Here is a 14,904-nt window from a genome sequence, read left to right on the forward strand (position 1 = left end):
TTGTTTTGAAAACTTTAACAAATGTTTAAAATTACAACCTATCTTACAACTAACAGAGAATTTACAAGTACAGATAATAAGTGAAAATAATTTCATTCATTAAGAAACAAGATCTCCAAAATAATAGAAGAATATTTTATCATCATCATAATATTTCAGCTAGACAAAAGCCTCTTGCCATAAATTTGCAAATAGATCGATTGGAAGTGGTCTACTTTCAGTTTCTTTTGAATATATTAACAAGAACTCAAAAAATTCCTCGGTCGAAGTGGCAGGGGGCGGGGCATATCACATCGCTCGTGCAATCGTTGGCCGTCGGGTTCGAAAAGTTCTCTAGTGGCGACCATGAGGTAGACGCGTTGAGAGTTGCTCCTCCTTTTGGTAGACCGACGACATATTTAAGGTCACAGGAATGTGATGATACAGGCAGCGCAGAACCTGTCGTGGCAATCTTTGGGGTAACCATATGCCTTGGAGTAGGTGTCCATCGCCTGAAAACAGAAAAGAAGAATGTCCTCACTTTGGGATACAAGCATTCTCTGACAGATAGAATTTTTCGGATTAATGATTATATAAAAATAACATTTCTTTTTTCATTATTTAAATTAGCTTCTCGTTTGTAACCTCTACTCTGCTTGGAGTTATCTTTTAATTTTTCGATTATTACGCATAAACGAAATCGATTTATCGAAATATTTGAAGAATGGTTTCAAACGTCTCGCTTTTACGGATCGCTTGTTATTAGCTGTTCCGTTGCAGCGAGCATTTGAGACGGTGGTTGATTCTAAGGAATTCATTGTAACACGTATTAGGCTGCGATTGTTCTTTTCATTAGTTAATCAATGGTTCACAAAGCTGATGGTATTTGCGATTATTTAGTTGAAATTTAAAAGAAACTCCAGGTTTACAAACGTACATTGAAAAACATGCTAGTACTGCTTTTAGGAGATGCTGGGTCACATTATATTTTGGACAATAACTAGGGTCGTTTTCGTCGTCGTATTAGCTCGTAGATGCTTCTGGAAGGTAGGCGGGTTTGTGATCCCAGTGTGGTGTTGTGGTGCGCAGAGTATGTTTGTTTATTAGCAGTGACAATCATATATAGGCGTAGATCTCTCCTAAATACCGCCATAATAACGGGTCTGGTGCTGCCTAGCAGCATCGCCACTAGTTAGAACTTTTCAGCCTTAACGCCCATCAGTTATACGAGTGATGTGACTTTACTGCAATTTCATACAAGCAATTACGATCTAGATATGTCTTTGAAAGTAAAATAATCTAATCAAGTTCCTCAATTGATTGTAATAACGTTATATATTAAGATCATTAGGAAACAATCGACAGTACGTGTAGATACAACCTGCTGTTTTCATTAAAATGTACATTCGCAAGAATCTGGGTTAACCACAGTACTGCCAGAGACTCAATTTAAAGACCGTTACGTAAAAGGAAATGGCACGGCGTGCGGCTCTCGCGGTCAACTTATCTAAATGACGATTCGAGAAATTGAATTTGTAATTTAAACTCATTTGTGGTGAGTAATTAATGTCGGAGTTCTACATCGTCTACAATAGGGATTGATCGATTTAGTCTCACGTCCAATAAAGGTTGCCGACACCTCTTTTAGACGTTAGTGAAAATCAATTTTTCTTGTATTAAAGAGATGTAGGTTTTGGAACAAATTACTCTTTTTATTTTGCGCATTTTTCAACTAGAACTCTATTTTTAAAATCAATGTCATTTAGTAATACTTTCTGTATAAGAGAATGTTAGTTGACAAATTAGAAAATTGAAAAATCGGAACAACACCCTGTACGATAGTGCACACAAGTTTCTTTACCATAAATCTATAGTTTCTGAGGCTATGTAATATATGAGAGTTTAGTTTTTAAAAACATATGTTATTTATTTACTTATACGAGAAACGAATAAACAGTTATATAATAATAATTATTAAAAGTGAGTAAAAGTTATGGAGATATATACAAATGTATAAGTAATTACGTTGTTTGTTAATTATATTGTATAAGTGACTTGAATAATATGCAATAAAATATATATAAGGTGAAATTTACTTCAGAATAGTTAGTCGGAATTAAAATAAACTATTTGATTATCAGCAAACTACGGAAACCATTGATAATTATAATTGGATGCCATAATAATCTGTGTTAATAATTCACTGTATATATATACTCACACACACACATACATATATGTATATATATTGGACGGCGCACCGATCCATCGTTTCTATCCTTAAAGTAAAATCAACATAAAAGAGAGGTTATCGTTGACGGTACAAATACGAATCCTCAAGATCTTTTGACATGTCTCCAAGCTTGGTGATGCAAGACGTTGTTCAGCAAGATGAACAGATCTCATTGAAAATGCCATTAAAACTCGATAAATAAATGTTACATGTCGACGAGTGAAAGCAGCGGGGGCATCAGAATCGACTCCGGTCATGACTATGACCACTCTGACAAGAAGATGAAAGAACAAGAGAAGTAGATGTATAGATTAGTTAAAAGAAATATATCTAGGTAAAGAAAGGACGAAAAAGTACGCGTAGGACAGTTTTAGTTCGACAGAAAGAAACAAAAATAAATTGATGCACTTATCTTACGTTACTCACTCTCTTACATCCACATCAGTTCGAAAATCTAGATTTCGTTGAAAAGCTTTATTGATATTATTTTATTTTCGGAAATAAAAAGTGACGCACTTAAAGTTACAGAGGTTAATAAATTAATACATTTAACCTATACCTACTAAAAAGAGAACCAGAGATGTAAGTTTTTCTTAAGTTTCTTACCTGCTAGGCAGCCTTGAACAGAATTTATGGAAGAAGGAGCTATGTCCTTCGGTAAAATTAGTTTGTAATGAGTCCGTTGATTCACTACTGTTGCCATATGGCATAGTCTTGTTAAAAATACAGATCATTGATATTTATATACATCGGAAAATGATCAACTTTCATTAGAAAAACCTACAAAAATTTAAGTAGACTAAAAGCTTTTGCACAGTTTTAAGAAATCCGAAGCTTTCTGGTTTTACAAGTTCAAGCAAATGGTTAATGTTAGAACAGGTTCGCGCGCTATCGTGCATTGATCTGTCCAGTTACTTTTTGTGGAAGCGCAAAACCTATTTAAGTTTTGATGGAACACTGATCTTTTTCTCCTGTGCCATTTTTTACACCAGCCAGTCTTCGTGCGCGTATGTTTTTTTATGAATTTCTGGTTAGAGTTCATTGCGTTTGATATGTTACGCGTGTTAATCATTACGACAGTATTAAAAAAAAATTTTTCAAGTATCGTATATATATAAAGGATAGTTAATTCAAACGTTACTTTTTTACATTACTATTTTTTAACAAGCAACAAAAACAGGCGCCACGTTCGAAAAAAAAAGTATTCACAAAAAATAAAAATGAGATAATCTATTGAACTACTCATCTATATCGATATAAAAATATAAATCAGTTGTGATTTATGTCATACATTATCGATATTTTATCAAACGATTTAAATAAGGAGAATACATCGATGTACGACATATTATGTATTCCTGTAAACTTTTGTATGTATAGGTTGATAGGTACAAAAACTATGGGTTTTGAAAATATAGCTCATTGAAAAGCAAAAAAAAAATTAAAGCTTTCACACAATCACTAACTAATAAGTTAATCATAATGCAATAGCATTATAGTTTGATTGTTTCGAAAATTAATTAAAATCGTGAATAAACATGTTATTTAGAATTTTGAATATATTTATATTAAACTAACTCTTTTGGCAGACATCGTACGTTGTCGTTATTCGTCTGTTGCGGTCTAATAGATAAAATATCGTAATTATAAAGAAATAAAAAGTATTTAAGAGTTATTTGTCAATACAGAACATCAGTTTCTTGAGTTTTGCGTAAGTAATATCATCTCTTTCAACTCAGGTCTTTCACATTAACGCATTGAGTAAGTACATTACTATACTATAATTACAGTAACATTCGAAGTTATCGGAGTGTATCTCTGAAAATAACAAGAAGGTTATATAAAGAACATTAGATGAAGGTGATTTTAGTATCCACAGACTCAAAGGGAATCGTTACTTAAAAAAGTTTTATTTGTACCTGACTGTCATTGCTGCCCAAATGGCTTGGGTTTGTGTTGGCAGGTGTTCCTGGTGTAAGATCTCTCTTAAAGTGGCGAAGCTCTTGAGCTCCCGGGAGATATCGACTTGAGCCGCTTGGGATTGCTATTTTACTAGAAAAGGACCAGAGAGTCTAGTCCAATCTTCAACACACTAGGAATCGCTTCTCTGGCAAGAAAGTACAAAAATCGGCCATCCAGTTAAGTTAATTATTTTTAGCAAAGCTTAAAACCAAAGTCTTGTTTCTTAAAATATGACTTTGTACAACTTTATTGATTTAACGTCTTAATAATAAAAAACGAGCCAATAGAGATATAAGTTTATTTTTTCGTACCCTGCCAGACAGCAGTGATGTCAATATATATATTTTCTATGTAATACATTATGACATACGATATTTTTTGATTGATTACATGTCTACACACCTTTTTTGGTTACGCTAATCTATCTATAGTTTTTTTTTATTTAGTTCCACCTACCACAGTTAAAATAGGAACTTTGATTTCTATAATTACTTAATAGTTTGAGGGTTTTTATTTTTTTCATTTCGAACTTTTATTTACGAACCTGCCTTGCTTCACCTCCCATACTTCACTAAGATTTTTACACTATTAAAACGTCTATAGTTAGACTGGTAATATGTATATTAATTTACTCTGTGTTTTAAGTAAGTTAAAAGTAGAAATCTTAAATTTAACATTTTTTTTTGCGGTTTTTAATTTTAAAACTTCACAAGAACTCTTTTCATGCGAACAATTTTAAAAAATTAGCGTAATTGCCATTGACTTTTTCGAGTGTTTCGATTCATTCTTTATTTATATTTAACTTAGTAAAACATCTTCAAGTTAGACAAGCAATCATTATTTCAGCTGTATGACGTCCACTGTTGGACATTAAAAGCTAAGATTGAACTAGTAATATTTGAACCATATTCTATCGTTAAATAGAAACCTTATTTAAGAAAAAAAATGATGTGCGTTTAAGTAAATATATGTTGTATCTAAGTTATACAGTATGAAGGATCATAATAATTTACAATATTTATTAATAATAGAACTTGGAGTTCTGTAATACAACCTTCTGAGTTATTGCTACGCAGTTGTTTGCGGCATGTTCATGATAAGAACCGAGATCTATATCTGTCTTCATATAACAGAATATATATAAAATAGATAATTATTTCAAAGTCCAGAAGAATTTATTTAAATCGTATTTAGAATGTAAATAAAAATAAAGCATGTTTATGTATGCAGTGCCATTTTAAAAATCTATATTGTCATCGTTTTAGGCTATAGATGCCCATTGCTGGGCATAACACTCTCCTAAAAATACTTTGCGGGGATATACCATTATCTATACAGGTGGGTTAGCGATTGCAGTAGGGTAATATAGTACGCAGAGGATACAACTACTCATCCTCTGTAAACATGTTAGTGCGTAATAACAATCCTATATAAGTAAGAAAAGGACCAATATTTAGCCACTCCCGCACATGCAGTCGTAGTCGTGCAACAAAGTGCACCGCTCGCCAGCCCGCTGATAAATGCGTATGCGGCAAACAATGCGAATTACACAACTACCACCGTTAAATCACTCAACACGTGTTTCATCCCTCCTCGGGGCATTTTCAGGAGTTATGTTACACCGATTAGTGCCAAACACAAAGTCCTATATAATTAATGCACAAAGTGTGGATTATATATGATTGTATTCTAATGATCGAATATCTCAGACCTTTACCACTGAGCTACCACTGACAAGAAAAATCTTTATGGTTCAAAAGGTTCCCTTAATCACGCCATAAATAGAAAACGACATTACATATAAAAAAAGTTCTGTTCTATCTGTTATTCTGTCGTTTAAAATGTAGACAATCTACATCTAAAATGATTGAGGGAAGATGGCATACGGAACGCGAAAAATTGTATTTTATAATATGTAATCAGTGGTAAGGTAACTAAGACTTACGATAGAAGGTCGTGTATACAATCTTGTGTTATTCACATTTTGCATTAATTATACGGAATTGTCATTGCTCACTAACAAGTTTATAAGATGAACAGCAGCGTGTTCTGTATACCATAATACCACACTTTGATCTACAACCCGCCTGCCAAGCGTGACGATTATGGTATGTCTACCACATAGATATATTTGAGTGACGCCTATGGGCTCAAAAAAACGTTTTCAACTGTCCTATTTTAAATGTTACTCCGATGTAGTTTGTAATATCCACCGACGAATGGATCCGATAAGGGCGCATTCCACATAATGTAAGTCGCTATAAATCGCAATGTATTATAAACCTTTATCTTAATGGACGGCTAGCGGCGTAAAATTATTCGCGTGGAGGCATTGTTGGCTGCGAGATATCGTTGTGAACACTCCGACAACGGAATGATGGATATAACTATCGTCTGGGATAGCCGGTGGTGGGATTTCTCGTTTCCATTGCCACATATGAGTGTGACCGGCGACTTTGATATTTTTTTTTTCGGTGCCATCGGCGAAGTAGTTTTGATATAAATTCTTAGTACATTATCCGTGTTATATTTATGGAATTCTATTCTTAATCCCTTAATAGCCTAGAGTTTCATTTTTGATACCAATCTTTTAAACCGAATGTTCACATTACTATTAGTTTTTTTATAGGTTGGCTGTACGTATTTTACTGTTGTATAATATTCTTTCCAACGAAATAAAAAAAAAATCTATTTTTCCTTCATCTGGACCCACAAGCAAATACAGTAATGTTAAAAAAAATACTTTCGTAAATCAGGCTTAAAATAGCTTAATTATATGAGATAATTATATTAATTTATAACCATCATTCTAAAATTAAGTATACTTTAGTTCGTAACGCGTTACTAAGTAAGAAGAACTTTCAAGAAATTCAGTAGTAATTTTTTTATGATTGTGTTAACATTTTTTTATTTAATTAGTAATAAAATAATTAATTTCCAAATATTTTCATTCTATAGGTAACATACTCTGAAATAAAGTAATGTTTGCTAAAAATAGAGCCTTTTGGTAGAGCTAGTCATCAAATTTCTTTGATTTGTTAACAAATAAATTTACCGCGTCGTTTGGTATTAGTGAAACAATTACAATATATATATGTAAAGTATTTAATTAACTTACTGTTTAGAGTGTTGCCTGCAAAATCTATCCGTTCAAATCTGGACAAAGTTTTAGCGATAGAGTAATAAAAAATACGTCATATTCACTTTTTATTTCTCTACAATAAACTATACATTCCGTTTTTGGAATAAAACAATGTTAATTCCTTAAAGGAATAAATATAATTCTTAGCCGAAATAGTCCAGCGGATTAGCAGGTGAAGTGGCATTGGGCAGACCATACTAGCAAGCCAGAAGGTTAAGAGAAAACCTTGTTATGGTCTTCGGAAGACGGTGATTGCAGGTCACTTTAAGCTGGTGCTATCGCTAATTAAGGGTGAAGTCTATGTCCACTAGTGGACGTTCTAAGACTTATATGATGAAGAATTGAACATAAATTTACATAATCACTTTTTGACGTACGTCACGACAATGGAGTCATGCGCGGATAGGCAGAGCCGCGGGGCAATAATTAGCTTCATGGATTTATAGATGGCCGGTGCTGTGAGACTAAATATAGAATTACTGTTTGAATATTTTCGGTCTCAACATGGCGTCTGAATATAAATCCTTTGTGCTTGACACTGTGGATAATTTATGCTTATTTGTTTTTTACTGCTCAGTAGGAGATTCTCTTATAATACACGCGGATTGACGCCGCCTTGGTTAGTTCGGTTTAGCTTCGCTTTTGGTGTTAATTTACTTTTATTTTATAGCGATCCTGGTTTACACGGTGACCAGCAAATTCAATTATTAGCGTCCGGAATGCGTCAATGACGTCAGGAAAAATAGCGTCGGGGATTTCTACATCATTCATTCAAATTACTTTTCACTTACGATCGTTTAAAATAAAAATATACGAGTACTTAAAATTAAAGTAGCGAAGGTTCCAACCGCATTCCGATGTTATAGCCTATATATTTATTTTAACCTATTATTACACGAATAAATTGTACTGTGAACTAAGTAGAAAACAAACAAGCATTTTTTCTGTTAAAGAAAACTTAAATTTATTTTCGTAGTCCATAGACGTCAATGCAAGGTATACTTCCACCAAAATAATCTATGGGGGAAATAACATAAACATCACACTTGTATTGGTGATCGCAGCGCTTCTATATAGGTAGAACAATCAATGCACATAGTGTTATTACATTAGATTGTATCCCGGGAATCGAATCGTTGATCTTCGATCGTAAATCTGAGACCTTGGTGTTAAACAAACTATGTATATAAAAATTAATCCTTGTTTCTTTTGGTCCCGCTATAACATACATAAACAACTTGAGAATTACTGATTTCAAGGTTCTTGATTTCAAAGCTGAAGGTTCTTGTGGAAAAAATACATGAGAGCTTGCGTTTGCAATGTCGATAAATAAAACACCAAGGGCCGTCGTTAAATGTTTCTGGTAACAGTATTGACACTATGGAGCGTCAATACCACAAAGATTATTACTATAATTTATACACACACACACACACACACACACACATATATATATATATATATATATATATGAACTATGTTGAAGATCAAAAAGCATTACCATAGGCACTATATCTATGAAATTACTTTCGTTTTCGAAAGTTCGTATTGGTTATTCATCAATAAGACAAGACAAGTAACGTCAACTAGTCTAAAATAGGTTATCAAGATAATAAACTAAAATTACTATATTAAACGATACAATCTTAAATAGGTTATCTATAGGTTTGATTAATTACGACAGTCGTGTTATGGTAAAAGTAAAATACTTTATGATAACCTGTTTTCATAACCATAATCCTGTATCATTTTAGCTATAAGATTTTAGCTGATTGAAAAAGACCACCCCTTCCATGGGTTAGGGCCGGCAGAAAGCCGCTTGCTTATATTCATGTTTTTTTTGGGGGAGGGGGCGCCTTTCGCTGCATTTGCCGATCCGTGGTCTCTCCTACAGAACCTTAAGGCACCAGCGATCATCAGTCCTGCGCGTCTTCCCAAAGTCACATGTACACTTATGATACGTTTTAAAAGAAGTCAATTGAAAGTATAACCTCTTTGTATAATATTTTTTTTTTCTCATATTCCAGGTGACGAAACTTGATGACTTGAGTCCAGTGATCTTCTTAAATAGGACCAGGGCAACTTTGAACTGCGCAGCGGGTTCTATGCAGGTAAGTGAAGAAACTTTAACTTGAGAACTACTAAAGTTATAATAAAAAATACCAGAATTTTTTAAACAGTAAAATAATTAAAATTTGAGTAAGAATTAAACAAAATTATATTAAACTATGTTCCGAAAACATAGAAACAACTTTTAACTTTGTTAACTGTATTTTCAATTCCTTTTAATCATAAAATAAACAACAGGCAAAAAAACAATCAGTTTTAGCGACATTACTTACAGTTCCATATGGTACTATGTATTTATTTTTTGCATTTAATTAATTAATTAATTAACATTGCAATTTTTTTAATAATTTTTATATTTTATTTTCTCTATTATATACGCTAAAATACATTTAAATATATAAATAATGAACAAAAATGTACCAATTGGTCTTATTACACCAGGTAATCTATAAATATATAAAATTTGACTAACATTATACGTTTTTAAAAACATAAACATATGTAAAATTCACGAAATCATCGAATTGAAATTCATATTAATATAAATTTTATTTTATTTTTTATCAGGTCGAATTGAAGTTCAACGAGAAATTCTACGGCTTGGCATACGCCGACTTCGATCGGCACTCGGCGTGCCAAGTGGTCGGCAAGGGTGCCACGTCATATAAATTAGAGCTGCCATTGAAAGGATGTGGGACTAAACAGGTTGGCAACTATTTCAGGGTGTAGTCATTTATGTTAACTGAAGATAACGTTCTGAAAGAGGTTCTATCGGAGTTATCAGAAATTAATTTTAGAGCTTTATTAGATATTTTTCCAGTTTAAATTTTATTACGATTGTTTTATAAGCTTTCATTTAATAAATCTCACAAATATATTACGCGATTCCTTTTTGTTTTAATTCGAAGTGCATTGTAAAACTATTCAGGTGTATCGACTATACTATTAATGACTGAAGAATTATTTAGTTTATAGAGCCGAAAGAATTATATAACTAGCTTACGTTTATTTCTAGTGTTACCCTATGTATATTCTGTATATATGATTACCATATCTATATTAACTATTGCCATATGTTTGTCTTTACTAAACATTTTGATAAGAAAATTCTTTAGCACTCGTATATATATAGATTGCACTAACAGCTCTCTTAAAAAAAGTACAGACATCAGCAGCATTCTTCTTATCAGCTGATAGACACCCACTGCAAGGCATATAACCTCCCCCCAATATCGCCGTGATGACGGGTTCTGCACTCTCCGCATCCATCGACTCCTCGTGACCTATGTTTCGGTCCATCTAAAGGGGGTAGGCTCCTTACACCACGTCTACCGGCTCTTGGTCGTCACCCGAGAAACCTTCGGTACCAAATGTCATATAGCATCTGCTCTTCAGCTTGTTTATAAGCTGCAAAGCCTCTACCTAAAATTGCCACGATGACCGATCTCGCTCTGCACGCGTTCAGCGACTTTTCGCGACTTATGTTGATCCACCTAGTCGGGACTTTTTTATCACACCATATTTCATTCCTATTTCGTATTATATAATTATTTTTATAATCATTTCCTTTTTCAGGAGCCTCTCCGTGTGTTTACAAACAATATCGTGGTCCGCTTTCACCCTGGTCTGGAGATGGACGGTGACGAGGTCATCACCATCGTCTGCCGCTACCCACCTCCTATCGTTCCTAAACCGGAGTTCAAGCCACTTATATTTACGTGAGTATTGAGTCAGTAATTCCTCACGTATATGTAGTCCCAGTCCTGAGACGCTGATACGCTCAAGGTATGAAATTCCTTCTACCCGCACTAAGCGTTTTGCATATACTTTTATACTGCGATCAGCCAAGGAGTGCCAACAATCTTCTGGCAGCTTTGTTTCCAGATAAATATAACCTAGGAGTCTACAAAGCAAGGTTAAATGGGTTTCTTCCGGGCAAGCATACACTGATCTGGCGTGATAGAGGTTGAAAACTTCACTTATAAAAGTTTAAAAAAAGAACGTAAGAGAAGGTACGTGAAAGGTGGGACGGCTTCGGTACCAAGGAAATTTTTCCCAGACGTCGAAATGGCCTGGAAATGGACTCGATTATGACCCAAATGTTGACGGTTCATGAAGTATTTTCTCGTGTACCTTTGGCCAAGTGTTGAAACAAGCGTTGCGTCGAAGATGCATCATATTCTCGAATGCCGGTTGAAGCTCATAAAGACACGATAAAAGCATATCCATACCAAAAAAGTTATTATATATTGTATGTATGATTTGTCTGTATAGTTTTAATAAAATGTTCTATTATCTTTTTCAGTCCGGAGAAAGGTCCATTGCCAGCTAAAGCTCCTTTAGCCGGCACCCACATCCTGATGATCATCTGTGCGATCCTGTTCCTCACGCTGCTGCTCCTAGGTCTTGGTGTGTCGTACTTATGTCTACGACGACGAGCTCTACCAGCTCCGAGAAGACTGATTGATGATTCCTCTGCATCTATAGTCAGCAGAGAGAGTATTCAAGGTGAATATATCTTCTACCTTCCAACAAAATCATTCTGTTAAAGAAGATAATTTTAAAGTTTTGTAGGTGATAGTAAAGCTTCAAAATTAATTGCTCTTACTACTGTATTAATGATAATTGTTAAGATGATCAAAAAAGGACCATATTCTGTCCGACTAGCGTAGAAGGTTCCAAGTAGACAAATGACCTTAAAAGGTCGTCGGAAGGCAGGCCGCTGTAAACTTTTCCTCTAGGATATATATGGAGGAGGCCTATGTGCTGCAGTGAACATCCTACGGCAAAGATGATGATGTCCCTTAGTATGATCTACATATTCTTATACCTTTAGTAATATCTTTCTTTAAGTTCACCTCCAATTAGTAACTCATTTATGGGCAATTATGTAATTATCTTGTAATAAGAAAAAAAATATTAAACAAAAAATCGTGTAATAATGTGAAGGATTTTTTTAAATTGAAGAATTTGGGATTGCAAATATGATTCCAAAAACAATCCGTCCTAGTTTGTTGCGATCTCTTCTGGCCTGTTCGAAACACTCGTTTTATGATGAAATATGTCATAGTGGGGAAGTTCAATATGATTATTGTTTGTATGGGATCATGACGTCACTTTAAACGATTCTATGTGAATGGAATGAATGGTATAAAGTTTTGATACAGAGGTGAAAATCCCTCGAGCCCATCCGGTATATCCGGCAGCTGCAGAGAGCGCTAGTGTGGCGTCAGATACAATCCCATCAGATTATCCATCTGAGACACCAAGCGAGGCTGAAGCTCACACCAACCAGGCCTTCATGATGGACGACTCCTATCACAGCGAAGGTATGCACGAAATTATTTTTTTCCAAAAATAATAATCTGCGTAAAACATTTTTTAACGTTCATTAAAAAAGAACATTCTCGAACTTTATAGCAGTCTAGTACTAGTCGTTTAGTACTATCTTATCAGACGATAATTCAGAGTCGTTAGTAGATTACTAATTATAATGTTAAAATAATTGACGATTAAAAATTGCGTGCAAAATTTTGAAAATCCAAACTACTAACTCAAATCTAATGTATTTCGCATAAATGTTTTTGTCGTGTGAACTTATACCTAAAATAGAGTGTAATTATTTCATAAAAACATATGTTCATCATTAATAACATTTTATCGAGTAAATAAAATTCATTTTCATTATTAAAAACTAACATAGTGATATTTGTTTTAATATCATTAAACGTATTCGTAATAATTAGGTAAAAAAAAATACATTACCTAATATTAATAAGAGTATTACCAAAGAAAAAAACCGGATTGCCTTGTGAATTTTTCTCGGAAGGACCCTTTGGTAACCCTTCCTGCTTTATTTGAAGAATGTCAATATGAAGAAGTCAATTTGGTACCCTCTCTTTAATTAGTATGATTATTTCAAATTTAGAAATGCATGTTAATCAATTTATACATCACACTGATATCATAACCAACTTTTAATAAATTCGTGTTAATTAGAAATATAAACCAGATATAGTTAAAAGCACACTTCTAAAATATGTGTTCTATGATCATGTGCTACTTTTTTGTGGTTAAGGTGGTATATAGCCTGGCAAATAATAAACAACAGCACTGATTATTCACAGCAATTTTAACGCGGACAATCTTCTAGTATAGTTTTAAAGATAAGTAATGTCTGAATATTGTGCTTTTCGAAGTGATACTAATGTTAGTCATGTAATAGCGACCGATCAAGTAGAGTTTTCGACTCTCTCAGGCGCCTTTGTATGGAAATGTATAGGGGGACCGGAAAGTAATGTCGTTTCTGACGACATATTTGACAGAAAAATCGATTGATAGTATTGAAAATTTATATAGTAGATAGCAAAAGGTATTTGATAACGAAGGAGAGTATATTGTAGATTAGAAATAAAAACTTGTTAAAAATGTAGACGTGTGAATTTAACTTAAGAAAGCGGCTTTACTTTTCCCTAATAAAATGGGAGTTATCGACGAGTGATGGCGCAAGCCGAGGTCCCTGTGTTTGAAGCTCAACAGTCTCCCAATCTGTTAAAATTTTAGTAAGTTGAGGCGTAGGTTCTGACCCGTGGAATTTTTAAATGTCACTTACTAGACTGGTAGACTAGAGTAGTTGTTTTTACACAATATTTTAATTTATTTGCATTGTATCTAACATACATATAATCACTATTAATAAAAATAACAATCAGTTTCATTTCATTTATCATATCACCGTTCCCTAACCAATGGCAGGCGCGTCTAACGGGCGGTACTCGCACGCAGGCGCTTTACTACACGCCGGTGTGGTGCCGCCGGCGTTCGACGTGCGCGTGAGAGTGCAACGCCCTCCGGCACCGCCATCTCCGCCTTCTACCATCACCGCGACTGAAGTTGACGGCGCCAGTATGAGGTAAACACTGTCTTTGATTATCTTTTTATAAATATGATCTCGAGCTCAAAGAGAATGGAACAATATCAGTGCCTCATTCGTATAAATGCGCATCTTCTTCTCTCTTCTACAATATCCTCTATTACCAACATTTCAGCCACACGGAGGTGATGGATGAAAGGCATCGGAAAAGAGGTAAAATGGAATAAAAGAGCAAGACAGATAAATTGTTGAATGTAACGAAAGAATGAAAGATCTTAAGATGCATGGACGAAGAGCCAAAAAATAAAAATATACGTCAAAAATTATTAAAAAGAAATAAAAAGGTCACTAACCCATAAATAAGTTAGGGGTATGAGAGGCTTTCAATAGCGGGGGCCATAAAAAAACCATTTCAGCCATAGGACATGTCTGCTGGATAGGTATCTCTCTAAGATTTCCTACAGGACCTGTAGGATGCGGCTTGCATCGAGTGTCCAACTTGTGGGTGAACGTCTTACGATCCACCAATGTCCCGAGTATTAAATAATTCTTAGCTCACATGTCATAGTCTAGGGCTCTAGATGCGGGCAGCGTAAATCCGGTTACCGAGGCGATCTTCAGGAAAGACCAGATCAATTCATACCT

General features: G+C 34.3%; 1 protein-coding gene across 3 annotated transcripts in view; it reads left to right on the forward strand.

Annotated features, from left to right (window-relative positions):
* The window catches only part of pot (papillote), a 101,928-nt gene that overhangs the window by 77,440 nt on the left and 9,584 nt on the right, over window positions 1–14,904 (forward strand). For 2 of the 3 annotated variants that reach the window (XM_068772660.1, XM_068772662.1), the window contains exons 5-10: window positions 9,344–9,427; window positions 9,954–10,091; window positions 10,962–11,104; window positions 11,692–11,894; window positions 12,554–12,715; window positions 14,142–14,298. In XM_068772660.1, the coding sequence (XP_068628761.1) occupies window positions 9,344–9,427; window positions 9,954–10,091; window positions 10,962–11,104; window positions 11,692–11,894; window positions 12,554–12,715; window positions 14,142–14,298 (887 nt within the window). The remainder of the gene's footprint in view (window positions 1–9,343; window positions 9,428–9,953; window positions 10,092–10,961; window positions 11,105–11,691; window positions 11,895–12,553; window positions 12,716–14,141; window positions 14,299–14,904) is intronic. The other variant, XM_068772661.1, reaches the window with a different exon arrangement.

Source organism: Battus philenor, unplaced genomic scaffold, assembly GCF_028537555.1.
Source record: "Battus philenor isolate CCGP_79_NKW_IND1 unplaced genomic scaffold, ilBatPhil1.0.hap1 SCAF_5, whole genome shotgun sequence".
In the NCBI taxonomy this organism is placed as follows: Eukaryota; Metazoa; Arthropoda; class Insecta; order Lepidoptera; family Papilionidae; genus Battus; species Battus philenor.